A 26,481-nucleotide genomic window follows, 5' to 3' on the forward strand; every position below is an offset into this window, starting at 1 on the left:
GAACACTAGATGGTTTAATTTTATTTTTGGCAGTGAAACGAGGATACTCAGGTGAGAAGAAAAACTCACCCAAATGTATAGCCCCGTTGGAAAATATAAATAGACTGTTTAAAAATGTGAAGATTTTTTATTTTATTTGGCGTACCCCCGACGGCATTGCACGTTCCCCCAGTTTAGGAATACCTGGTCTACCGTATCAAAAGCTTTGGCCAAGTCAATAAAAATAGCAGCACAACATTGCTTAGAATTAAGGGCAATGGTGACATCACTGAGGACCTTTAAGGTTGCAGTGACAGATCCATAAACTCAGCGGAAACCAGATTGCATACCAGAGAGAATACTATAGACATCAAGAAAGCCAGTCAGTTAATTATTGACATTTTTTCCCAACACTTTCGATAAACAGGGCAAAATAGAAATAGGCCTATAACAGTTAGGCTCAGCTTGATCTCCCCCTTTAAATAAAGGACGAACGGTGGCTGCCTTCCAAGCAATGGGAACCTCCCCAGAAAGGAGAGATAGGCTTGGCGATGATAGGGGCAGCAACCTTAAAGAAGGGTCTAAACCATCTGACCCAGATGTTTTTTGGGGGTCAAGTTTCAGGAGCTCCTTTAGCACCTTGGACTCAGTGAACACATGCAGGGAGAAACTTTGTAGCGGGAAAAAGAGGGAGAAGTGTCAGGGCTAGTCGCATTAGAAGGGGTGGGAGATGATGAAATGTTGGACAGGCAAGGAGGCATGGCTGAGTCAAATATGAATCCTGACTTAATATCTACAGTAGCTTTGATTGGGCTGATCATGTCAACATCATACTTTCAAAATCTTAGCCGGCAGTCATCATCATGAATCAAGTCGACAATCTGTTGGCATATCCTTTTTAATCCTTGCCATATGAAGATAAATAATGAAGAAAAATTATAGATAAAAGGTATCGGTGCTCATCGGCCATTGGACATAAATATTACACAACAAGTTGGAAATCACAAATTCAACAATGAGTGGTTTGGAAGGAATCAGTGGCTAACTGCAAGGATTGCAAAGCAATTATTAGCCTGCTATTCAGAGGAGTGGCTGTTTGGTCCATAGTCTAAGATTAAGGGTCTCTTTTCCTAGTTTAAAATGATAAACATTCAACATTGGCCATGCTGTCAATGAAGCATGATTTGTGCCACGCTCAAAACAACTGTTAACTTGGCACTGCAAAATCTGACTTTAGTGAGTTCAAGACAACTGGGAACTTGGGGAAAAATGGGAACTTGGGGAAAAACAAGCTACGGTTGTGAAATAAGTTTTGAACTTTCATCCAACCCAAATTGTAAATCGGGAACTCGGGCCTCTTTCTAGAGCTACGACCTGAAGATCCCTGATATCATCATGATTCAACCTTTTTTTTTTTGGGGGGGGGGGGGGGGGGGTTCCCAGTTGTCTTGAAAGCACCATAAATCCAGATAATAATAAAAGTTTGACAAAATTTGCCCATGAAGGACTGCTGCACCACCTTCCTGTTCAAGTGAGCACAGCACAACAATGTGAGTCCAAAAATGTCTTGTATGCTGCTGCATAAATGATGTAATATGCCAGGGAGATATATGTTCTGTAGCTAAGAAAGTAATACTAATTGTATGTTGTGTAGTAAGATGTTAGTAGCCCATGTGCCTCACCCTAATAATGGTCTATTTTCACCTCTTAATTTCACCTACTGTTCTGACTTGGTGATGCACATGTAGCCTATAACCCGTTTTTGAGAAATGTAATAATCGAATATTGTAAGAGCTTTCATTGTCTGCTTATATGCCCCCTTTAATTATCCTGCGGTTCTGACTTGGTGTAGAGGGAGAACACTGTAAGAACGGCCCATGTTCTGAATTCTGTCGCTGTACATTTCAAAAGTGCTGAACAAATAGTTATATTGAAGTCCGTCCTAGCTCGCTCATTAATGTCTGAATCAAAATGACGGATTGCCTCTTACCCGCTTGTTGTCACTTATGCCATAGTTTGTACATCTCAATTGTCAGTAGAAACCACATTTGTTTAAACAAGTCAGCCATATCAGCCGTGTCTTTTTTAAAGGCAGTAAATGAGGCTGAATGAACTGTTTTGCTGCCAGACAAGGCTCCGCTGATAGCCAGATGTAGCAGTGGTAAGATGTTGGGACTGCTGTTGGGACAGCTTTATGTAGGCCCTAACAGTTTGTGGGCACCGTTTGTCACCGTTATAGTGCAATTAATGTATTGTTTAGTGTTGTGTCTTTGCTGGCATACAACCCACATTTTTTGTTTTGTTTGCCCCAACAATATTTACATGCTAAAATCACCACTGGGCCTGACCCATGCCACCTCGGGATACAGGGCACTGGAGTTTGGACAGCAGTCTTTTCTTTATCGTCCTCCACAACAGGATTCCTCCATGTGGGACTACAGGTGTCTGTGGCCCTGGCCTGGACAGATGAGGGGAACAAAAACAGGCCAACAGTTAGAGCACAATAATCTCCCTCATTAGCAGCAGATTTGTCTGGCATAAACATCGGTTTCCAGGTCATACATGCAAAAACATGATCATTTGATAACTGGGGTATGAAAGACAAGCGACATACAGATGTCTGCTGTGCTGCAATGCAAGCCACTTGACATATATTTTAGATAAGGATGTGTCGCTTTCTTTGGCCATAAGGTGGCATACAGTACCTACCCGGAAGATAAATAAACCAGAATTTGCAGCAAAGCCAGCAAGAGCCTTTAAGCTGCCTCACGCCACCATTACCGACTGAAGATGGCGGCGTCAGGCACCGCAGCCCCCCGTTGCCTTGTCCAGTATGTTGTAGTCCGTTCGGATCTGGTCCATACGTTGTCCTGGCCATTGGGAGCGGTTATATCGCAAGCCTGCCATGCTGCCACCGCCGCCATTCATCTTAACTACAACGATCCAGACACGCAGGAGTACTTGGCAGAATTGGACAGCATGCACAAAGTGGTGCTTCAGGTAGTTGGGACTGCTAGCAAGTTTATCAACATTATACTTCTACAAGTTAACTAAATGCCAGTATTTTCCGTAGTGCGCAAACGTGTGCGCAAATTGACTCGGCACATGCGCAGTTGGCTCATATCAAGCTGCATAAAAATAGCCTCTCAATACAAAATCATTTGTACGTTTCTTTATGTAATGTAAATATAGTAGGATGGAAGTTATGCAGTGGTATAAGATGGGATGTAGAGAAAACGAATGCTTGTGAAGTGATTCTTTCTCATCATCTGTGTTTGTCAGGCTCTGGACCAGGCCTCCCTGTCCAGCCTGTCTGAGACGCTGACAGAGAAGGGGGTTGCTCACAAGCTGTGGATCGAACAGCCAGAGAACGTCCCCACCTGCCTGGCCCTGAAGCCTTACCCTAAAGACACTGTACATCCTCTGCTGCGCAAGTTTAAACTGTTCAAATGACACAGAAGGACCCCTGTACATGCATGCATGTGGTGAATGGAGTCTGGACCACAGCTCCACACCAGTTAAGATGTTCTTTTTTGGGCGGTTGACCTGTGCATCTCGGTGAGGAACCATCATTCAGTGTCTGTGCTTCAGATTCATAAGGAAAAATCTCACTCTGATAAGCAGTGTATTATCTGTCCTACAGTAACAGGGAGACATCACTCACTGAACCATGCCATAAAATGGCCATTTAAAGAGTGGATGTCTGGCCATGTAATTTGATGTGGCCACATATCTTGTGATTCAATGAAAGGGTGAATTGGTGACAGATTATGTAAGGTCTTTCTCTAGCTGCTGATGAGTGGAATCTGTTTACAAACTTAGTAGATGCAATAAAACATTAATGATTCTAATTTGTGTCTTGTATTATTAGTCTGAATAAATAAATTGAGGTTGAAAGAGAATGTAGCTAGTGGCAAAGTCAATTAAGAACAAAATCTTATTTACAATGACGGCCTACACCGGCCAAACCCGGACGACGCTGGGCCAATTGTGCGCCGCCCTATGGGACTCCCAATCACAGCCGGTTGTGAAACAGCCTGGAATCGAACCAGGGTGTCTGTAGTGACACCTCTAGCACTGAGATGCAGTGCCTTAGGCTGCTGTGCCACTCGGGAGCCCTAGTGACAGTAATGAAATGAAGAGTGAAGTATATAGTAATAAAATAGAGAATCAACCAAAATTACATAACCTGTTTTACACGGTGCTTTTATTGCGATGTGTTGCATTCTCACATTCATGGATGTTATAGATTTGTTAGTCAAAGCATCATTTACTTTCAAGGTCAGCATCTTCACCTTGGAAAAGCAACAGAGGGACCGAACGCACGAGGTGTATGTGTAGAAGTGTGTAAACTTTGAACTAATCCCAGTCTGAGCAGCCACATACCTCCCCAAAAAAACGGACAGACAAATAAGACATTTCAGTAGATGCAAAAACGGTTTGTTTTTCAGCCTACAGGGGGGACCCCCTGTAGGTACTGGACCCAGCCTGAGACTGATTGTCTACAATGTCCTAAGAAAAGGTAGGATTTATCCCAGGTATTCCACCTGGACACAGAAATAAAAACATGCATAATTCTTCCAGATACTTCATTCATATTGTCCTACACAGCTGCTCCGATGCCTCTTTAAAAACAAGTTTATACAAGTATAATAAACATAACTGGACAAAATGTGTAAAATATATATATATAGATATAGATATATATACATATATTTATATTATTTTTACAGGGGAAAAAGTGGAACCTCGTTTCAATGAGAAATCATTGCCCTTATAAGTGGCGAGATACAAGCTTTTGAGTTCTCCAACCACAACCAACTTCAGTCTCGATAAGGCAGCACATATAATACTTGACAAACATCATCAGCAAACAGTTGCTCCAATAATCTAACAGTTGAGAGGTAATATCTGTGTAGGGTACAGTGCAGTACTCTTATCTAAGGATGTTACTTCTGTATTAGACAGTATGTGATAAGGTGGCGAAGAAATGCAAAAGTGATAGCAGTAAACGTATGTAGGGCTGTTACTGCTTGGTAGGTATTACTAAGCCTAGAAACATAATGAATAGAACTGATGCTACACTATATAGCAGAGTACAATAATTGCAGGGAGCATAGCTGAGGGGGAATGTTTTGAACAGTTGAAGCTGCTGCAAGACAAGACGTATGAGTGTAAGCGCGTTAGTTAGCTGATGGCCGAGGGAAGGGGCAGTGGATCACCTGAAGAAGATACGCATAGTTTAGATTGAGGATCTGTGGCAGAGTGAACTGAAACTACATAGATTAGTAGTAGAGAAAGTACACTTCTCTTTAGTCATCATATTGATGGGCTATACAACCAAGTTCTTTGTTTTTAAGAACCTGAGAAATGACTAGGATTACTAAAGAAAAGTCAAATCAATATTTTACTTTCTAATACATTCAGAGGATTTCCTTTTTTTCTTCCTAATCGTGAAATAGTAATCTGATTTGAACAGTATTCATGATGGCCTGTTTCCTCTTAATAATTCTGATATAAAGTGCAAAACTAGATTGTATTTCTTGCAAATTCCTGGAATATTTAGATATTTAGTAAAAAAGTCATGTAAAATACAGCAAACTTGTTTTATAAAGGTAAAGATAAGAAAATCCTCATTAACATTATCATCAAACAGCGAGGAGCAGTCCTCTATGCAGAAAATATATACAAGAGGCACCTCAAATTTGGTATAAAGTATTCAGCTAAATACATTAATATTTTTTAATGAGATTCAGTTGATAGATCAGACAATTATCAACAACACTAGTTTAAGTTAAAAAAACGAAAGTTAGGTAGTTTTTTTCTTCTCTTCAAGAAACTAATGACTGAAAATACCATGATTTAAATAATTGATTCAGATTCTAGTGTGGCTTTGAATACTTAAATCAGTGTAAAATAAATGCTTTTCGCTAAGGTGCATAGCTAGCTGTTGCAACGTTCTCTCTTCCTGTAAACAATGACAGCACGTCAGGCCATACAATACTTTTTGCATCTTTGCTAGGAGTCAATGGCAACAGGGAGAATAAGTTTCTAACTGATCATACTTTGGGAAATTCCAAAGAATACAAGTTACATAAAAATACTATAGCTGATAGGTCACTTGTCAGTATCTTAGGACAAAACGTGTCAAAAAGGAAATAAAGGACAAACAGGCAAAGCACAAACTACCACAAATTAGTCATGTGGTCAAAGAGGAGCTAGTATGAGACTATTTCATTTTAAAAAATTTAACAAACGCTACATTTTGTCTCATCCAATTGCATGAGGCTTGCATATGATATGAATTAAACATCTTGAAGCTTTGGTCATTACTTCTGAAAATGCAAAAAACTACATCAGGCGATCTACAAAAGCCCACTTAACTACCGAAGCCATGCTTCTCAGAATCCAAGGTTCCACTTTCTCAGATCTGTTTAAACTTTTTGATAACAGATAAATTAAATAATATGGCCTTTTTAAATGAACCCGTACAAAAGCCAATCCATGCTGCTTCTCTCTCAGTAAAATCACATTCAGCAGTCGCTAAACCATTCCCTCACATAAAGAGCAGTCTGAACAACACCCACAGGAAAACTTGCAGGTATCTAAAAAGAAGAAGAAATCAAATCAGGACATAATCGGTTTCCATCTTAAACACCAGATACACAGTATTAATCACATACATACACACACTCAGTCAATATACATCAAAATGAAAACATTTAAAATAAAATGGAAGCGAGTAGTTAATACCACAAACTTGGAGCACTACATTTTGTTGATTCTGAACAAATACATATTCACATTGTCTGTTATATACATGTTAACATGTTGAAGAACCAGTTCAAATATTTACCTTGTACCTGTACTGAATGGACTGTCTTTGCCATTGAGCAGGTCTTGCTTAAAGTAATGTATGTTTGTTAATGAGCGTTGTCTAATGGTGCTTTGAATTTGGCATATTATATCCCAAATGCTAAACAGTTGATATTAACAGATCGGATTAACTTCCACATTTGATGCAGTTCTATTACCACTATCCATACAGAAATGCCTGTTCCTCAATGAGGAGCAAAGGCTGGAGAGAATGTGAAGATGAAAAAAAAAACACGTTATCCTTTGTAATACTTCTGTGAGTGTGAAACCTTTAGCTGGTACCCCATATAGTACACGTATACTGAAAACAAATGAAATCCTTCCACAAACATTCTGTTGTTAATTTGTGTTTCTTCCGTGTGTTTTGTAAAGTGTATGTTTATTTACATGAACCAAACAGTGGCTGAGGAATGGCTTTAACCTTGATAAATACTAACTGTTAACCCACGGCCCGTTCAAATAGAAAAGAAAAATGTAACATTATCAGAAGAGAAGGAAACTGAAATACCTCATTTAATTATATATGCAATAGGGTAAAAGCAAAGCAACATTTTAAGTTTCTTAAAATACACAGGAACAATTGGTATGTAAAATCAAGGTTTATCTGTTTCACAAATGTTTTTTTCTGTAAAAGTATTCAAATTGGAAATTGCTACCAGCTTTTCATGTCAACTGTAATCGACATCACACAAAATGATCCCATTTTCAGGTTGAATTTGAGTTGTATGGTGAGGACGCCTGAGCCACTGTTTGGGTACAGTATAAAGCACACGCACACAGACACCATTGAAACTGTACATAAAGTGATTCACAAATCATAGAATATTGGCGTTCAGTTTGAGTTGGTGTTCAGTTTGAGGTCTGGATGGTGATCATACATGCTATTTCAACTGATCATCCCTAACCCTCCTCGGTTATTAGCTGTGCTCGGGTAATGTTGCACACCTTGTGAAATACCTTGTATATACACAGCAGTGAGACATCTAGTTGGATAATAACAGTTATCCTTTAGAAAGCCTTGTTAATCAGAAATACAGGTACCCGGGATAGAGCAGAGAAGACAAAGTAGACTTGATTTTTCATTATCATTACAACGCCGCAAAACATTTATTTTGTCTCTTCAATTATGGTTATTGCTTGTTAATAGGTTCTTGTTTACTCCTATAAAAACATTGTGTTTGTTGGCAGGACTTTATGTGAATGAATGTGTATAGTAAATATCAACAGAGGTTAGCGCTGATAGACAGTGTCTGACTGGGCAACAGTAGGTCACATGAGCAGTCAAAAAGAGCTGTAGTGTGCGGCCAGTGGAGTGACATCATCACGGGCAGAGTCGGAGAGAGAGAGAGCTGTGTTTCCAAGACAACACCCCATTCAACATCCATCACTTCTTAGTGAGGAAATTCTACTGTCACTAGCTACAACATATTCATGTCTTTGTGTGATATTGATAATCCACTCCTGTTTGTTTTGAGGTTAATTTAAGAATATTGAAACATTCAATGGGATGCCAAAAGAGCAGAGCTAGCCATTTCTAAATCAATCGCAAAAATTCTTATACCAAGATTTTCTTTTTTCACATTACAGAATACAGAGACAGTTTCCCCACCACAACATTTAGCAGTGTTACATTTTCATAATGCCAAATGTCGCCTTAAAACATAACTGACATCTTAGACGCCGCAATTTTTTTAAAAGGGGAGTAAAAACCTGCAATGAATTGCAATGTATAGTTTGAGCTCAAAATGACAGTTGCTTTTTAGAGTAATTCAATTACGCTTTTGAAAGGAAAGTAGATAGTGTGAATTCATCTCATCCTTGCTGGACAATACTACCCAGCTGCACGGTTCTACATGGAAAAACAACACTGACAGGCCAAAGAGAGCCCATTGTGGCTCGTATTCACAGACGCTGGGGAGAAAAATGTGTAGGACAGACAGTTAGTTTGACAGTCAGGTAGTTAGAAAATGCCCTCCCAGGAAAGACAGTGTTGCCAACTGAACAGAGCAGAGCAGTCTCCCATCCCATCCTGGCCGTGATGCTTGTTGTCCTGACGACGCAGATGACGAGAACAGAAAAACAAAAACGAGAGCTGGGAACTTCCTCCCATCAGGCACTGCAGTGGAGAGAGCCAGTCAGTCACAGATCCAGCTGAAACTGAGCTTTCCATTGCAGAGGTTAAAAACCTAACATTCTTAAAACGTTGTCCCCACAACATCGCCCCACCTGCCCCGCGTGAGGCAAAAAGGCGAGACGACGGGTTAACCACCCAAAGCTGAGCTCAGCTGCACGCTGCTCGCACTCCCAAAACGTACTGCTGCGACGGCCTGATGGAACGGGCCAATAAGGAACCAGGTCATGTTTTGACGACCGCGACGACTTGGCAAAACCGGAACCTGATTCCTTTCTCAGAACAGGAAGCAGACTTTGTGTTGAAAGTATGTAACCAGGAATGAGTGCTGAACGATCGTTGCGGTCTTACGGTACGGGCTGAGGCTGTCAGGCAGGCAGGTAGACAGACATGCTGTTACCTGGACCTCAGTCTCCTTCCCAGGGCCTTCCTAACCAGTCCAGCAGGTAGCTGTCTAAAACCAAAGGTGAAAAAGAAAAGAGGTTGTGGTGGTCTATGGAGAACCTTTCCGCTGGCAGGCAGCTGAGCTGAGGAGTCACTCTGTGAGGAGCTGCTGGAGGAGGCTCTTCTGCTGGGACTGGCTGCTCTGAGGCCCCTGGGGTCCTTTCTGGGGGCCTATGGACCCCGGCTGGTTTAGGTAGGAGTCGCTGCCCACCAGGTTCACCGTACACTGGACGTCGGCAAACACTTGAACCTGCTGTACCTGATGAGGAGAGGAGGGAGAGAGGACATCAGTGGAGAAAGGAGGGAGGAGAACAGAAGGAAATGAAAATGATAGGAGAGAGCCTTAGTGAAATGGTTCACCACAACAGTTTTGGTCAAATGGCAGTTTGGATGGTCTGTTACTGCTTTTCTACTCGAGGACTTCTAAGTTGCGGCGGCTGACTTCAGGTGTGGCACCCTCACCTGATCGTTACACATGGAGTTGCCAAGGTTACTGTTGCCCAGGCCAACGGGTGGTCCCATGGGAGGTAGTGAGCCCACACCCCCTGAGCCTCCTGCCATTGACACGGTGATACTCATGTTGTTGTAGACCCCCTGTTGCCCAAAGGCCTGGGGCGTCGTCTGACCAGACTGGCTGAATAAGCTGACACACAAGACAGAACACAAAGTCATGATACCAGTGGTTTTATGTACACTCCTCTTTCAGCTGCTATATCTGGTCATTATAACTACCAAGACAATATATAGACTTCAAAGAATGAACCACATCTGGTATAATGTTACATAAGTGCTTGTTAGAAAGAATTCTCTAAGAAGCAAACAGGTAATTATTATGTAATAATGATGTAATAACCATCTGACCGTGTCATTTCTATGTAGATGCCAAGTCAATAACAGGCTATGCAATTTACACGTTTACACAGGCATGGCTCTGGCCACCTCACCTGTTGCTGCCCATGCCAGCTTGCTGCCAACTCTTCATGTCAGGTGACTGGTACCCAGGAGGAGGCTGGGCTTGCTGGAGCAGAGGACTCTGGGAGGTGGAGTTCTGAGGGGACAGCAAGGGGCTGGTGGGACTGAGCTCTAGAGGGAACGAGGGGTCTCCTTGCTGGACCATACCTTTGAGGAAAAAGACAGAGAGATAGTGTTAGAACATTCTAGAGTCTAAAACATTTTCATATTGATATTTGTCAGCAGCACTCTATTCCATTTTCTATGGATCCTGTCTGCAAACTACTTTATATCACATTTTGATATTGACAATGTCAGCACATTGTACTGACAATTCCTGATGCTATCGAGACAGAACCATCAACCAGACATAATCTAGCAGTGATTATGGTGGATACCTAGGTAGCCTAGTCACTCACCCGGTCCTCCAAACTGCTGGAAGAGCCCAGGCTGGACCGCCGAGTTCACCCCCCCAAACTGTCCCTGCATCCCACCCATCATGGCTGAATGGCTGCCCATGGGGCCCAGGCCCGACAGCTTGGGGTCCAGGGGCCCTCCCATGGGATTGAAGAGGCTGGGAGAGCTGGGTGGGTTTCCTGACATGGGGCTGTAGCCTGGAGGGTAGCTAAACTGTTGTTGCTGTGGCTGGGGTCCTTTTTGTCCCCTGGTGGCCCCAATAGGCCCCCCGGTCCCCATGCCTTGCCTCATCAACATGACCTTCTGCTGCAGGAGCTGCCTCTGGCGGTGCTGGAAGCTGTAGAGCTCCCGCTGCCTCTGGGCCAGCATCTGGGCGTTTAGAGGAGGCTGCAGGGAGAGAGGATAGGGGATTTATAGGAGACACCTTCTGTCCGCAAAACAGCCCTCACATTCATGCATAGATTCCCAAATGACCTATACCATTTGAAATAGACTGGAAGGTACTTCCTTCAGAGAGAGGGAGATGGATGGACAGAGAAGAGAATCAGGCACTTTGTTTTCGTACCAATAACTCAGTATAACTAGCTATGATGCTTAGGACTTACTCAATACACACCATGCCGAAAGAGGGAGAGAAACAGAGTAAGAGAAAAGGATTGGAGACAGAGAAAAACAATTACGAGAACAAGAGAGAAGGAAACGTGAGGACAGGATTGATGGTGATCGTGAGTTCTCCAGAAACACTCACCTGAGAGGGTATATGAGGCTGCTGCACTCCCTGACGCATCCCCATGGTAACGTGAGCTCCCCCTGGGAACTGGCTCATGGCAGCCAGCCTGTTCTGCAGCTGGCAGAGAGAGAGCGAGAGGGGAGTGAGTCACACGACTGATAGAGAGGAGGGAGGGAGGGGAGAAACAATAGAGGGAGGAGAGGAGGAAGGGAGTGGACTAAGTGAAGAAATGAGAGACGAGAGAGGAGTGAGAGCAGATAGAAGGAAAAGACAGGATTGAGATAAAAAAAAAAATGGACTGATGAGTGAAGTGTGTGAAAGAAAAAGCTCATGAGAAGAGAACTGATAGAAAGGAAACGGGAGATGGGAACTCAACATCTGATCAGGAGACGTGTGTTAAAGACTAATAAAGAGGACCAGGAATGAGAACAAAGGAGTTGTGCTGAAATCCAGATTCTTAATATCCTTTACTTTGCCATGAGGTCTTTTAAATCAACATGAGCAGCTAGCAGAAGAAGCACTAAAGTCCTAATAATAATATGCAGAGACCGCTGTGTGGGAACCGTGAGTAAGAGCAGCATGTGTGAGGGGAGCGGGATGGAGAGAGACCTTGAAGAAGAAAAAAAAAAAAAGGAGATGTGAGCCACGTTTGTGTGGGAGCAGGCTGACAACACATCAGGCGGTCTCTCTCTCTCTCTCTCTCTCTCTCTCTCTCTCTCTCTCTCTCTCTCTCTCTCTGTGTGTGTGAACGGAGTTACATATAGAGCAAAAAGGATAATAAACAATCAATCCCAGTGAATATACAGCACATACAGTACTCTCCTACCATAGATGGGCTTGTAGCAGCCATTTAGTTCCCATGTGTTTGTTCTGCTGTACCATAATGGAGCATAAGAGGTTCTCTTCCTCACATGACCATCCATTTCACCGCGCTAGCTAGCCCTGCGTAGGCACACAACACAATGGCACATTAACACAATGTAGGGCTGCCCGGTCGGCCAGGAGGGAGATTTACTATTGCCAAGCCAGTGTTTAACGAGCGCTGGCTCTGACTAGGATTAAAAGGCAACGCTGCGTGATACAGGCTTCATTAACGTAAACAAGACCTGTTAAAACTCACCTCCCTCCTGTGTAGAGGAGAGGAGGGAATCAACTACGCCCACGTTAGAAAGATGGACCAGGGGAGTGGGCCAGCCTGGCTAGGTAACTCTGTTCCTCTTGAGCAGCGGTGTCATGGTTTAATTCATACAAAAAATATAAACGCAACATGTAAAGTGTTGGTTCCATGTTTCATGAGCTGAAATAAAAGATCCCAGAAATGTTGTGCAGACATGTGTTTGTATCCCTGTTAGTGAGCATTTCTACTTTGCCAAGGTAATCCATTAATCCTGCCAGGTGTAATATATCAAGAAGCTGATTAAACAGCATGATCATTACACAGGTGCACCTTGTGCTGGGGGAAATAAATGTGCAGTTTTGTCACACAACAGAATGCCACAGACATCTCAAGTTTTGAGGGAGCGTGCAATTGGCATGCTGTCTGCAGGAATGTCCACCAGAGCTGTTGCAAGAAAATGTCATGTTCCTTTCTCTACCATGTGGAGGTCCTGGGCTGCCTCCAACGTCATTTTAGAGAAGTACGTCTAACCGGCCTCAAAACCGCAGACCACGTGTAACCACGTCAGCACAGGACCTCCACATCCGGCTTCTTCACCTGCGGGCTCGTCTGAGACCAGCCACCCGGACAGCTGATGAAACTGAGGAGTATTTCTGCCTGTAATAAAGCCCTTTTGAGGGGAAAAACTCATTCTGATTGGCTGGGCCTGGCTCCCCAAGGGGTGAGCCTGGCTCCCAAGTGGGTGGACCTATGCCCTCCCATGGCTGCGCCCATGCCCATTAATTTCAATTGAATGATTTCCTTATATGAAATGTAACTCAGTAAAATTGTTGAAATGGATGCGTTTATATTTTTGTTCAGTATAGTTTAATCTGGTGTGTTAGTGCTGGGTTGGAACAAAAGTCTGCAACCCCTAATGTACCCGCTCTGCCCAGCCCATCCTACCTGCTGTGGGCCCTGCAGCCTCTGTTGCAGCTGTAACCTCAGCTGGTTGGGTGGCAGTCGGAGCTGGTTGGCAACGCCAGGCGCTCTGCCCATGCCCCCGGGGAAGGCCCCCCTGGGTGCCCCAAAGACCCCCATACCCTGCCCCATCTCTGGAGGGAACTGGCCAGGGGAGCCAGTGCTGAACTGAGAGGGGTAGCCAGGCAGCTTGGGGTCCATGGAGATGGGGGTGGCGGCAGGGGGCTGGGAGGGAAACCGTTGAGGGGTGGGGTCAAAGCAGCCGCCCTAGGGAGAGGAATGGATAGGGTCAATACTGGGTTAATTACAGTCCAACAAACTCTCCAGGACCAAACAAATCATTACGTGAAGCATGTATCGATGATTGCACTACTGTACTGGAGAGTAATGATTCTGTGGTGCTTTGGACAGGAATTTAAATTCCCTCTATATTTAGCTCTCATTCAGCTCTGCAGTGTAGTAGAATCAGGTTGTATGACAGTGCCTGTCCTCTTATATAGATAACACTTGAAGAAGGCTAACGTAATCTACTATCATTCTCCTCCTCCTATGATCTCACCTGTACCAGCTTGTCGATGCCCAGGGCTCGGTCCAGCTCTGCCAGCTCGCTCTCGTCCGTCCCACTCAGGAAGGACACCAGCTGGTCCAGGAGGGCCTTCTCATCGTTACGACCCTCTGGGGTGGTGGGGGGGCACAGCAGCTGGTCCAGCGGGCACGGGACACACTGCCTGCTCCACACACAGGGGGAGTCAGGAACATGGGAGTCTGTGCATTCAATGTAAGGATGTGGAAGGTTTGGTTCTGTGTGCGTGTGAATTGGAATGTGAGCAATGAGGAATGTATGTGTCTGTGTGTCCACAAAGGAGTACTATACTCACTCCTGAGGGGAGGCCAGAGAGGCTTGCACGGGGTTTCCCATGCCTCCATCAAAGGACAGAGAGTCAGTCAGGGCCAGGGGCCGGAACTGCTGAGAGTCCGTCTCCATCTTAGACAACCCTGAAAGACAGCACACACAACTCTTAACGAACCCCCATGAAACAAACAACTAACACATAGATTCCATATTATTCTGTAATCATTATGTAATTTCCAACTATTTTCGGAAATGCCCTATAGATATTTAACTGAGGATTGTTTGATATGAGCATATTCTAGATCATACCGGTGTTGGAGTTGAACGAGTTCATGAGTCCAGGCTCTGTGTAGGGGCTGCTGCTGTCTTTCGGTGTCTGGAAGGGCTCCCCTTGTCCCTGTCCCTGGCTGGGGGTGGTGGGTCTGCAGAAGTCAAAGTGTGACTGGTTCTGCAGGCTGGAGGAGACATCCGTGAGCCCTGCACAGACACAAACAGACACACGGTCAGGATCAGTCCTTTCCTGAGTGGCCACGTGGAAAATGAAGACAGGCAGCATACAGTGGGACGACCCACTATGGTGACCCCTCACCCTTGAACCCCCTAATCCCTGCTGTACCTCGGCTTGGTGTTCGGGGAGGCTCCCTCTTCACGCTCATGGCTCTGGGAACGTTGGCCTCGCTGGGCTGGAGTAGGGTAGGGGATTGAAGCTGGTTCTGGGGTTGGAGATGGGTAGGGGACTGGAAAGGGGAATGAAGCTGGTTCTGGGGTTGGAGATGGGTAGGGGACTGAAGATGGTTCTGAGGCTGGACCTGAGTAGGGGACTGAAGTTGGGGTTGAGGTTGGGAGGGGGACTGAAGCCGAGGCTGTGGAGGTGACTGGAGCCGAGGTTGAGGTTGGGTCTGGGGGCTATGGGACGACAGGGCCTGAGGGTCACCCTTCTCCTCGCTGCCCTGCTTGGCCCCAGCGGGGCCCCTGAGGGTGGGCAACAGCTGGCTGAGAGGGTCCAGGTCAGCAGGTCCACTGGGGAACTAAGAGAGAGGGAACGGGGCAAAGAATGAAAGGAAAGGACGGGAAGGGGGGGAGACAGGGACAGGGAGAGAAAGCAAAGGTCAAAGAACTTCAAAGGCTGCCGCTGGAAGCTCTGTGCTGGGGAGAGACAAAGTCCTAGAGGGGCCACAAATAAACACAACTAGCTCCTGATATAAGAGGGCAGTGAGGGAGTGTTACTATGCGCTCAACATAAATAGAACAAATACAGCAGCGAATCACATGCTCCCTTTAGAAGGCAGCAGCAGCATGCACTCAGGCAGCCCGCCAGCAAGGCACCCTCACGTTCCAGACACTGTGACAACCACAACAACAGGGATATCCAGAGTTACATATCCAATGTCCCCAATTCTAACCCCCGGCCCCAACCCTAAAACCTAACCCTATTCCTAACCTTAACCCCAAACTTAAACTGTCTGAGAATTCAGCATGTCTGGGACAGGATCTTGCCAACTCTGGATACTACTGGCACTGTGTATGAGGGGAGTAGGGCTGCAGACAATACCGGGTCTCTGGGCGGCCTGCTGTCTGCAGGACTGGGTTTGGGGCTGGCGCAGGCTGCAGCACAGGGCGTAGTGTCCCCGGTGGCCCTCTTCTCAGTCTTGACCCGGACCGTCTGCAGGCTGAGAGCGGCCGGAGGGGGCAGGTCTCTCAGGTCCTTCTCATCCGTGTCCAGGAGGAAGCGCAGCAGCTGGTGGTCCTGGGGGGTGGTGGGGGGTCCGTTGGGGTTGGCGGTGGCAGGGCTGGCAGGAGGCTCCTTCTTGATCTCAGACTCCTTGCCGTTGCCGCCCTCGGTCGGGCTGCTGTCCTGCAGGAGGCGGTGGAGGATCTTGTGGCGCTCCGTCAGCGTGCTGTGGGAGGCCGGGCACTGAGGGGTGGAGGTGGGTGTGTTGGGGTGGGTGTTAGGAGCGGTGTTGTTGGGGTCCCCAGGCGGCCCCACTCTGCCATTGTCCAGGAGCTGGTTGAGTTTGGGGTTACCCTCCAGGTACTCTCCTCCCCCACCTCCTCCTTTTCCCTCAGGGGGCTTGGCGGGGGGAGGGCGCGTTGGGGAGCTGGTGGGGGTGCTGGCCTTCCTCTGAGGTAGAGGGGAGCGCAGAGAGAAACCCAGGGGGGTCCCTGATCCACCGTCCCCACCAGAGTGGTGCCGGCTGAGGATTCCACCACCCCCGCCACCACCTCCACCTCCTAAGGCCCCTGCCGGAGAGTGCAGGCCAGGAGTGGAAGGGGAGAAGGGGTTCCCTGGGACGCGCGGGCTGCCGCCCAGCCCCGGGCTGCCCCTGGGGGGCCTGGGCGACATGAATGAGGTAGGGATGGCTGTGAGGGGGCTGCCCAGGGGTGAGGGGCTGTTGACCTGCTGAGGACACAACCGGTTGGGCGTCAGGTACCCTGCTGAATGGCTGGTGGGTGTGGTGGGGGCGGTGGTGCCGGAGCTGTTTCCGTTGTTGAGATGGAGGCTAGAGGTGGGGCCTGGGGCTTGGCTGGCCTCGATGCCCGCCGGTAGGGCAGGGGAACGGGAAGGGTGGGAGGAAGCAGGGCTCCCATGGGTCAGTAGAAGGCTGGAGTTAGTGTTTTCCTGAGAGCTAGCAGTGTTGTGTTCCCTACAAGAGAAGGAAAACATGAGCAAAACATCAGCTGGGTGAGAGAAATATTATGGAAAAAGTATTGTTTGTTTATATCATTGGCACAAAAACACATTCCCATCAGCCTATACTATCCTATAGAATTCCTACCCTTACAACCATCGTTGATTGGCAATAAAGTAATCAACTCTACTTGTTCCACATGACCTGCCAGTTTGTGTGTTCTCCGTGCCTGCACGGTTGTGTGTGTTACCTGTCAATAGTGTGAATGCCCATGATGAAGGGCTGAACGTCGGATTTGGGGGGGCAGCAGAACTTGCAGCGGGTCTGAGCGCTGAGGGGGGTCCCGTCGCTCAGGTTGAACTGGTAAAGAGGACTGATGGCCGTGCCATGGGTCATCACTGGCAACACGCACATGCACAAACAACAATTGGCCTACTTATCATTGTGGCTTACTTTTAAGGAGAAAAAACATATATGTTTTTGCAATGGTACCACACTGTACTTTGTTATTACAGTTTCATTATTGAGAAAAGTGCAAAAAGTTTCTTTCCCCTCTCCCTTCCTCCCTACTCTTCCTCATCCTCCACTTCTTTCCCCCTCCTCCTCACCCTCGTGGAGCAGCTTCTTGGCGTGGGAGGGTTCTTTCCCCTGTGGCTGGAAGAATGCGTAGATGCACTTCCTGACCAGGTCCTCCCAGCCTGGTCGCCCCGTCGCCCGCAGAGCACTGGTCTCTATGGAGATGATTTTCCCTGGAGATAAACAGACACACACATCAAAAAACACACATCTGTAACCAGAGATACTGAGGCTCGGTGATGAAACCCAGATGGAGTTACATTATGAGGTCAGAGTTAGAGCTCCACAATGATACAAAATACATATTGTTTTTGCAACATTGTGGACCACTCAAAGTGAGTTTTGAGACACTCAGATGTAAATGGCAGTAGTAGTGAGAGCTGAAACCCTGTCCTTTTCTTTCCTCTCTAGGTAGGTTTACCAACAAGCCTGTTTATTGTGCAACACTCTCTAGTTAGTCCACCTTCTGGAGCAACACTCTCTAGTTAGTCCACCTTCTGGAGCAACACTCTCTAGTTAGTCTACCTTCTGGAGCAACACTCTCTAGTTAGTCCACCTTCTGGAGCAACACTCTCTAGTTAGTCCACCTTCTGGAGCGACACTCTCTAGTTAGTCCACCTTCTGGAGCAACACTCTCTAGTTAGTCTACCTTCTGGAGCAACACTCTCTAGTTAGTCCACCTTCTGGAGCAACACTCTCTAGTTAGTCCACCTTCTGGAGCAACACTCTCTAGTTAGTCCACCTTCTGGAGCAACACTCTCTAGTTAGTCCACCTTCTGGAGCAACACTCTCTAGTTAGTCCACCTTCTGGAGCAACACTCTCTAGTTAGTCCACCTTCTGGAGCCACACTCTCTAGTTAGTCCACCTTCTGGAGCCACACTCTCTAGTTAGTCCACCTTCTGGAGCAACACTCTCTAGTTAGTCCACCTTCTGGAGCAACACTCTCTAGTTAGTCTACCTTCTGGAGCAACACTCTCTAGTTAGTCCACCTTCTGGAGCAACACTCTCTAGTTAGTCTACCTTCTGGAGCAACACTCTCTAGTTAGTCCACCTTCTGGAGCAACACTCTCTAGTTAGTCCACCTTCTGGAGCAACACTCTCTAGTTAGTCCACCTTCTGGAGCAACACTCTCTAGTTAGTCTACCTTCTGGAGCAACACTCTCTAGTTAGTCTACCTTCTGGAGCAACACTCTCTAGTTAGTCCACCTTCTGGAGCAACACTCTCTAGTTAGTCTACCTTCTGGAGCAACACTCTCTAGTTAGTCCACCTTCTGGAGCAACACTCTCTAGTTAGTCCACCTTCTGGAGCAACACTCTCTAGTTAGTCTACCTTCTGGAGCAACACTCTCTAGTTAGTCCACCTTCTGGAGCAACACTCTCTAGTTAGTCCACCTTCTGGAGCAACACTCTCTAGTTAGTCCACCTTCTGGAGCAACACTCTCTAGTTAGTCTACCTTCTGGAGCCACACTCTCTAGTTAGTCTACCTTCTGGAGCAACACTCTCTAGTTAGTCCACCTTCTGGAGCAACACTCTCTAGTTAGTCCACCTTCTGGAGCAACACTCTCTAGTTAGTCTACCTTCTGGAGCCACACTCTCTAGTTAGTCTACCTTCTGGAGCAACACTCTCTAGTTAGTCCACCTTCTGGAGCAACACTCTCTAGTTAGTCTACCTTCTGGAGCAACACTCTCTAGTTAGTCCACCTTCTGGAGCAACACTCTCTAGTTAGTCCACCTTCTGGAGCAACACTCTCTAGTTAGTCCACCTTCTAGCACAAAAAGAAAGCTCTCTAATCCACACATTGGAGTGTGTGTGTATGGAGTGTTTGTGTGCCAACAGCAGTAGTGAGGTAAAAGGTGAGAGGTCAGCGGTTAATACCTGTGGGATCCTGTTTGGTGATGAAGGACTCAGTGCTGATAGCGGGGAGCTGCTGGGGGCGAGGCATCCGACAGGCTATGCAGATCAGGCAGGTCTGCAGGTCTGGGCACAACACCAATCAAAGGTCAGAGTTAAGACTCTGACAGGTGTGTGTGTGTTGTGTGACTGTGTGTGTGTGTGTGTGTGTGTGTGTGTGTGTGTGTGTGTGTGTGTGTGTGTGTGTGTGTGTGTGTGTGTGTGTGTGTGTGTGTGTTCGTTGTAATACGCAGAGCGTCACTGTGTCGAACTCTATCCCTCCAATATGGCTCCGGGGCTAGCTAGGAGGACAAGGTAAAGACCAGCGTTCTCATGTCGCTGCTGCACCTTGTTCAATGTGTATGTAAACGTCTGTGTGCAGACGTGGCATGTATCTGTGCATCTAGCTGTACGTCTGTGAGTGTACATGCGTGTCTGTGTGTGAGTATGTATGTATGTATGTATGTATGTGTGTGTGTGTGTGTGTGTGTGTGTGTGTGTGTGTGTGTGTGTGTGTGTGTGTGTGTGTGTGTGTGTGTGTGTGTGTGTGTGTGTGTACTCACCATCTCCCTCGTCCTGCATGGCTTTGGGCTGGGAGACAGTAAAACACTGCATGATGTCGTACTGCTGCCGTGCCTCCTGGTTCTCTGAGTCCACCTCGTCAGGGGGCCTCTTCAGCATCCGGCAGCTAAACGTGTGACTGTTCCTCCGGCCCTGCTCCTGGGGCCACGGCACCCCGTTGACTACACACACACAAACACACAAGTAATGGTATAGACACACACACAAATCAATAGGAACGGGGACACAGACAGGTAAACCAATGCGTGTGTGATGTAATAATAATGGCTTGAAAAGAGACAGGAATGACATATGGGGTAGAGACAGATACAAAATATATACATTATAGACAAGAGAAGAGGGGGGAGAGAATAAGCAAGACAGAGAACAGTAGTGAGTGACCACGTTTACATGTGCCCAGTATTCCGGATAGTAGCTAATATCCTGCTTAAGGTCTCATTCGGGAGAAGCTGTTTACATGCACTTTTGATATCCCTGTAGGCATGAATAAACAGAATATTACTCATTTAAATTCCTATGGGTTAAATGGAATAGTAACTGAAATCTGGACACTGACTGTAGGCATATAACCTCTCACGTGTAACGCTGCGTAATAACCTATACTATTAACTCCTGCAGAATTATGCATTTATTGCTGTAAAACGATACAATATATACTTTTGTCTCCGGAACAGGAGTGGAGAAATATGAGTTCTTTCTTTCAGCATCTCTTGAGAAAATGCAAATGTGCATGTAATGTGTTATCTTTGACACTGTTCTGCAAGCAGACGGTATTTTAACCGTACACAATATGCAGCCAAGACGAACTGAAGTCTTATCAGAAACACGCTTCGTCGTTTTCTCAGCTTTTCATTTCCTTAAAACCGGTCAAACTGATGACATTTGGACATTTTGCACAGGTTCAATCTTTCCACTGTTTTGGAGTTATTGCGTTTTCCTCCTGGTCCCTAAACAAAACAGACAACTTTACCGGTGTTAACTAGATTGCTAATGCATTCATTCTATCAATGTAAGATATTATTCTGGTTATGACAGAAGAAAAGCTGCATATATCTAACTATAGTTGGCAAACAAATGGCCTACCAAATGTCGGAAAGTATAAGCAGAAACTTAATTACAATTATAGTAAATTAATTATAGTAAATTAATTATAGTAGGCTAAATTATTATGGTGGATTGAACTGTTTGAAGTGATTTGTTTGACAGTCAGATGAAAACACCATCAAACAACACCGATGATACGCAAAACTGAGCCTGCGCAGACCACAAAAACAACAATAAACAGGACACAATTTTTACATCTCACAGTATCCCGTCTTAGATCAGCACGTCCCAGGCATCTTATCTGGGTTTCTCATAACTAGGATACAAGTTTATACAAGGGTTATTGTAAACGGGATTGGACGTTTATATGCGTCAACTCAAGAACAGAATACTTAATAATAACGGGATATTGGTGTGCATGTAAACGTGGTCACTATGTAGTGAGAGTTTAAGCTGAAGACAGGCAGGTAGATAGTAGCTAGTTGACCTGTCCATCTCTGCTGACATTAACCCATCTTGTCTGGCCTGGCCTTTATAGAGAGGAATTACTAGGGGCTTCACGGGACACAGACCCTTTCATGTCTCCTGGTTACTATGCTCTTATAGCTGTCACGTGATCTGGCTGCCTCATACTGCATGATACCATGCCTATAGCAGAGATTCCTCTCTTACCTCCTCTCCATCCTCTTTGTCTTTCTTTCTTACCCGTCTTCCCTCTATCATGTTCTTCTTCATCTCCTTTCCTTCCTCATCTCCTTTCTCTTGTCCTTGTCACACTGCTCGACTTCCTCTTCTCTTCCTTTCTACTTCTCTCTATTCCTCTGTCTGATCCCTCCCCCCTCTCTCTCGCCCTCCTCTCCTTCCTTCACCATCCTCTCTTCTCTCGTCTCGTCCCCTCCCCTCCTCCTCTCCTGTCATCCTCACCGAGGCTCTTGGGCAGCAAGTTGCGGATGAACTCATTGTGGTCTCCCACGTGGAGGATGCTGTACACGCTGGAGGTCATCAGCTCTTCCTGGGCGTAACCTAGGTAACTCGTCACATTCTCTGACACAAACACGATCCGGCCCTCGCGGTTGACCACAAAGAAGAAGCCGTCCAGGGCCTGGCCCGAAACAGAGGGAGGGACAAAAGAGGAGTGAAACAGACACCTCCGGAGGAAGGGGAACACACAAAGAGAGCAGGGGGACTTCAGCCTTTCTCTCTCTCACAGCCCCAGCCTCAGCCAGGGGTAAAGTGTGCCAGGAACTAACGTGGAAAGCATAATGACACTGGGCCTCACTGGGAAACTAAGTCCTGGGAACCATACAGAGTCACTGAATCACTCTGGACAAAACAGAGAAAATACTGAAGACAGAGAGATTAGAATAAAATTGCAGTTGTCCCCGAAAATTGCATTTTTACACAAAAAATATACACAACTAACTTTATGTAAATTTACTGTGAGCAGATGCACTTGAATTACTATGCATTCATTTACTAATGAGCAACCAAAAATATGATTATATTTTCATGAAAGAGTACCTGTGCTTAGAAAGCAGCATGACTAAATGATCCAATCAATGGATAAGTGGATACTTCCTGTGTCTGTCACTGAAATTCAAATTCCACCAAGCTTTATTGTTTCACTCACCTCGAGCAGCAGCGGCCCCAGAGCCTCTTTCTCCACCATGCCCTGACTACTGGACGAAATGTCACTCCTCTGCACCTTGTCCTCTGGTGATATTAGAGACGCTTTCTCTGCAGGGGACAAACACACACAAAGATCTTAGGAATAGAAAAAAAAGGGGGGGGACTGAACTTGGGGTGATCAGCCATCGCTAGCACACACGTTTAGTCTTCTTTATTTTACTGACATCAAACATTACACAGGCATTATGCAATTACTTAGCAATTCCAAGTAATAACTCTTATACAGCTTGTTACATAAGTTATTCCCCTCTTAATGACTGTACAGAATAATGAACATTGTGGACTTCTGCTGAATTATGTTCTGATGACATCAGCCCCGATCAAAGGGTTAGGGGGAATCAACGCAGCACATGACTACAGCACACTGTAAATCTACTGTACTGTTACTGTACAGCAGCAGAAGCCAACAACTGGAAGTTTGCGTGAAACAGACTGTTTATTCTGGCATGGACATCAACAAATACTGCTTTGAGGAGTACTTATAATTAAACCATGTACTGTAGATGCATATCCCCAATGTCCAAAAACTCTTGAAAAGCTATTCAACAATGACCCAAATCTCTTCTTGGACCTGGTGTATTGATCTTACGGTTTCAGTCAAGGTTGTAAGAGAGTGATGAGGAGAATGGGAGGGAGGGAACCACGGAGGAGGAGAGAGAGGAATAGTGGATCTGTGGATTGTCCAGTGATAAATGTTTTTTCTCTTCCTGATCAATGAGCTGATGATAGGCTGCTGAGGTTCTGGCCTGGGTGCTGGTGGGGACATAGAGAGAGAGAGAGACAGTGGTGTCTGAGGCCAGCAGGGTTGAACACAGTACAGATACAGAGGACTGTACTGAGAGAGAGAGAGAGAGAGAGAGAGAGAGAGAGAGAGAGAGAGAGAGAGAGAGAGAGAGAGAGAGAGAGAGAGAGAGAGAGAGAGAGAGAGAGAGAGAGAGAGAGAGAGAGAGAGAGAGAGAGAGAGAGAGAGAGAGAGAGAGAGAGAGAGAGATAGGTGTTGACTATCCATCACATGTCATTACTATACTGTAGGCCTGACTCCTCCCCTCTCCTCACTCACTTGGCTCATTGCCATGGTAGCAGTCTTGGCCCGGTCTTTGACCCCTGAATCAGTCACACGGGAGGTCACGGGAGGGATGTCAGCACACAGAGCTCACTATACTGACCTGTCCCCACCAAGTAAGCAAACAACCAAGAGCTGGAAGAGAGGCCAGGGAAGAGATGAGAGGAGAGAGAGATACTATAAAGAGAGGAAGGAGAAGGAGAGGAAAAGAGGAAGAGAGAAACAGAGGTACTTTCCCTTTATCCCCGACTTGTCTCTCTTCTCCTAAAAAAAAACTGAGTGTATATTTATCAAGCACGGTCTGGCTGGTGGCCAGGTCTTAAAATAAGGGTGGCGAGTGAGCACATCACTGTGAATTACACTCGGTATTCCAGGAGGCCAAGAAATGAAACCAAAAACACAAAGCCGTGATTAGGTTATTGACAAAACAACCAGGGTGAGGACTTTACGGCCTGAGACATTAATATCCTGCAGCGGGCCTGCCTGTTGGGACACTTGCTGCTCTACTGCTCAACTACACTGCTGTATCACTAGATAGCTACTGTACCACTGTTTAAACCAGAGCAGGGTTTAACTTCACAAAATAATAAGATGTTCATCAACTGCACATATTAAGTTTGCAAATGCATACTGAAATGTATATTTACAAGGCAATTCCATTTGTTTGGAATTGGTCTGGCTTAGAGACGTGTGTATTTTTCTCCTGTTGAGGATGTGATTTTCTTCCCTAAAATACATAGTTAAGTAACACATACAGATGTAAGATCTTAATTTGATCACCCTGTTGCAGGAGAACTTTCTTGCATTCAGGAATTATTTTACTTATAGTGTATTTGAGGTTTAAAGGGTAAGAAGCATAAATGTAACCACATGTAACATATAGATTTGCATTAATATACACCATTAATATACACTCCGAAAGTCCAATTTTTTTTGTTATTACATAAAACCGATCAGAATTCCGCAGAATGCCGGAAGTCATGTCGGAAAATGTTTTTCCCGGGGTGTGGTGTAATATGGAGGACCCGGGCATGCCAGCCTATTCCCTATAATGTAAACTCCAACAGAAATAAATTAAAATGTATAACTTTAAATGAATCCAAATTGTTCGCACTCATGTCTACTGGTTTCAACTTACAAGCAAATACTTTATGAATGTAGTTACATATCAACTTGCAAGGTTGCTAGCCAACTAGCCCGCTAACTTTAGCCCTATCAGTCTGCTAACATTACGCTAGCACAGCAGAAGTCAAATAATGTTATTAATAAATGTTACCTATATGCAGTTCTCAGCCAGCAAGCTAGCCAGCCAGCTAATGTTAGCTATTTAGCCAACTAGCTATTAGCCTAGCCAACCACCAAGCCAAAGCCCAACAACTGGAGACCAGCTAGAACACAACTAACAAAACAACTAAAACATAACCGCAGATGAAAAGCAAAGTGAAGGCCTCCAGAGTGGCGCAGTGGTCTAAGGCACTGCATCGCAGTGCTAGCTGTGCCACTAGAGAACATGGTTCAAGTCCAGGCTCTATGGGAGACCCATGGGGCGGTGCACAATTGGCCCAGTGTCATCCGGGTTAGGGGAGGGTTTGGCCGGCAGGGATGTTCCTGTCCCATTGCGCACTAGTGACTCCTGTGGCGGGCCGGGCACAATGCACGCTGACACGGTCGCCAAGTGCTTCCACCGACACATTGGTGCGGCTGGCTTCCGGGTTAAGCGGGCGTTGTGTCAAGAAGCAGTGCGGCTTGGCTGGATTGTGTTTCGGAGGATGCACGACTCTCGACCTTTGCCTCTCCCGAGTCCGTACGGGAGTTGCAGAGATGGGACAGGACTGTAACTACCAATTGGATACCATGAAATTGGGGGGGAAAATTTGTAAAAAATAAATAATAATAAAAATAGCAAAACAAGAGCTGAGACTTACAGATTGATGGCTGGGGCCCATCCGATGAGTTAGCTTCACCGGGCCAAGGACTTCACCGGGACTACAACTAAGTCAGTGTGGGAAATACACAAGCAAGAGCCAAAACTCTCGTAGCCTACTTCACAGAGTTGAGGATGCCTGGTCATTCTTTAAAAGTTACTTCCTCACCATCTTAGACAAGCATGCTCCGTTCAAAAAATGCAGAACTAAGAACAGATATAGCCCTTGGTTCACTCCAGACCTGACTGCCCTCGACCAGCACAAAAACATCCTGTGGCGAACTGCAATAGCATCGAAGAGCCCCCGCGATATGCAACTGTTCAGGGAAGTCAGGAACCAATACACGCAGTCAGTCAGGAAAGCAAAGGCCAGCTTTTTCAAGCAGAAATTTGCATCCTGTAGCTCTAACTCCAAAAAGTTCTGGGATACTGTAGTCCATGGAGAACAAGAGCACCTCCTCCCAGCTGCCCACTGCACTGAGGCTAGGTGACACGGTCACCACCGATAAATCCGTGATAATCGAAAACTTCAACAAGCATTTCTCAACGGCTGCCCATGCCTTCCTCCTGGCGACTCCAACCTTGGCCAACAGCTCCGCCCCCCCCGCTGCTACTCGCCCAA

The 26,481-nt window shown here is 45.9% G+C and overlaps 2 protein-coding genes across 3 annotated transcripts in view; one reads left to right on the forward strand and one right to left on the reverse strand.

Moving 5' to 3' along the window:
* The first annotated feature begins 2,697 nt into the window (after positions 1-2,697).
* Positions 2,698-3,830, forward strand: ptrhd1 (peptidyl-tRNA hydrolase domain containing 1). Its single transcript, XM_071370274.1, has 2 exons — positions 2,698-2,979; positions 3,262-3,830. The coding sequence occupies exons 1-2, from the start codon at positions 2,770-2,772 to the stop codon at positions 3,430-3,432; spliced, it is 381 nt and encodes a 126-aa protein (XP_071226375.1). The 5' UTR covers positions 2,698-2,769; the 3' UTR covers positions 3,433-3,830.
* A 338-nt stretch (positions 3,831-4,168) lies between these two features.
* The window catches only part of LOC139556371 (nuclear receptor coactivator 1-like), a 109,084-nt gene continuing 86,771 nt past the window's right edge, over positions 4,169-26,481 (reverse strand). For both annotated transcript variants that reach the window (XM_071370272.1, XM_071370273.1), the window contains 17 exons: positions 22,814-22,920; positions 22,108-22,285; positions 20,121-20,300; positions 19,543-19,644; positions 17,697-17,837; positions 17,339-17,486; positions 16,011-17,103; positions 15,075-15,486; positions 14,768-14,935; positions 14,484-14,601; positions 14,165-14,333; positions 13,591-13,872; positions 11,547-11,645; positions 10,801-11,185; positions 10,375-10,549; positions 9,893-10,073; positions 4,169-9,689 (listed from right to left, as the gene is read on the reverse strand). In XM_071370272.1, the coding sequence (XP_071226373.1) occupies positions 9,522-9,689; positions 9,893-10,073; positions 10,375-10,549; positions 10,801-11,185; positions 11,547-11,645; positions 13,591-13,872; positions 14,165-14,333; positions 14,484-14,601; positions 14,768-14,935; positions 15,075-15,486; positions 16,011-17,103; positions 17,339-17,486; positions 17,697-17,837; positions 19,543-19,644; positions 20,121-20,300; positions 22,108-22,285; positions 22,814-22,920 (4,106 nt within the window). In that variant the 3' untranslated portion in view covers positions 4,169-9,521. The remainder of the gene's footprint in view (positions 9,690-9,892; positions 10,074-10,374; positions 10,550-10,800; positions 11,186-11,546; positions 11,646-13,590; positions 13,873-14,164; positions 14,334-14,483; positions 14,602-14,767; positions 14,936-15,074; positions 15,487-16,010; positions 17,104-17,338; positions 17,487-17,696; positions 17,838-19,542; positions 19,645-20,120; positions 20,301-22,107; positions 22,286-22,813; positions 22,921-26,481) is intronic.

Source organism: Salvelinus alpinus, chromosome 27 (genome assembly GCF_045679555.1).
Source record: "Salvelinus alpinus chromosome 27, SLU_Salpinus.1, whole genome shotgun sequence".
In the NCBI taxonomy this organism is placed as follows: domain Eukaryota; kingdom Metazoa; phylum Chordata; class Actinopteri; order Salmoniformes; family Salmonidae; genus Salvelinus; species Salvelinus alpinus.

What these genes read in the sequence shown, in the direction of transcription:
- ptrhd1 (XM_071370274.1), top strand. Translation starts at nt 2,770, where the DNA reads ATGGCGGCGTCAGGCACCGCAGCCCCCCGTTGCCTTGTCCAGTATGTT. An exon ending in TGCACAAAGTGGTGCTTCAG is followed by an intron (nt 2,980 to 3,261) that starts GTAGTTGGGACT and finishes TGTGTTTGTCAG; the next exon opens with GCTCTGGACCAGGCCTCCCT.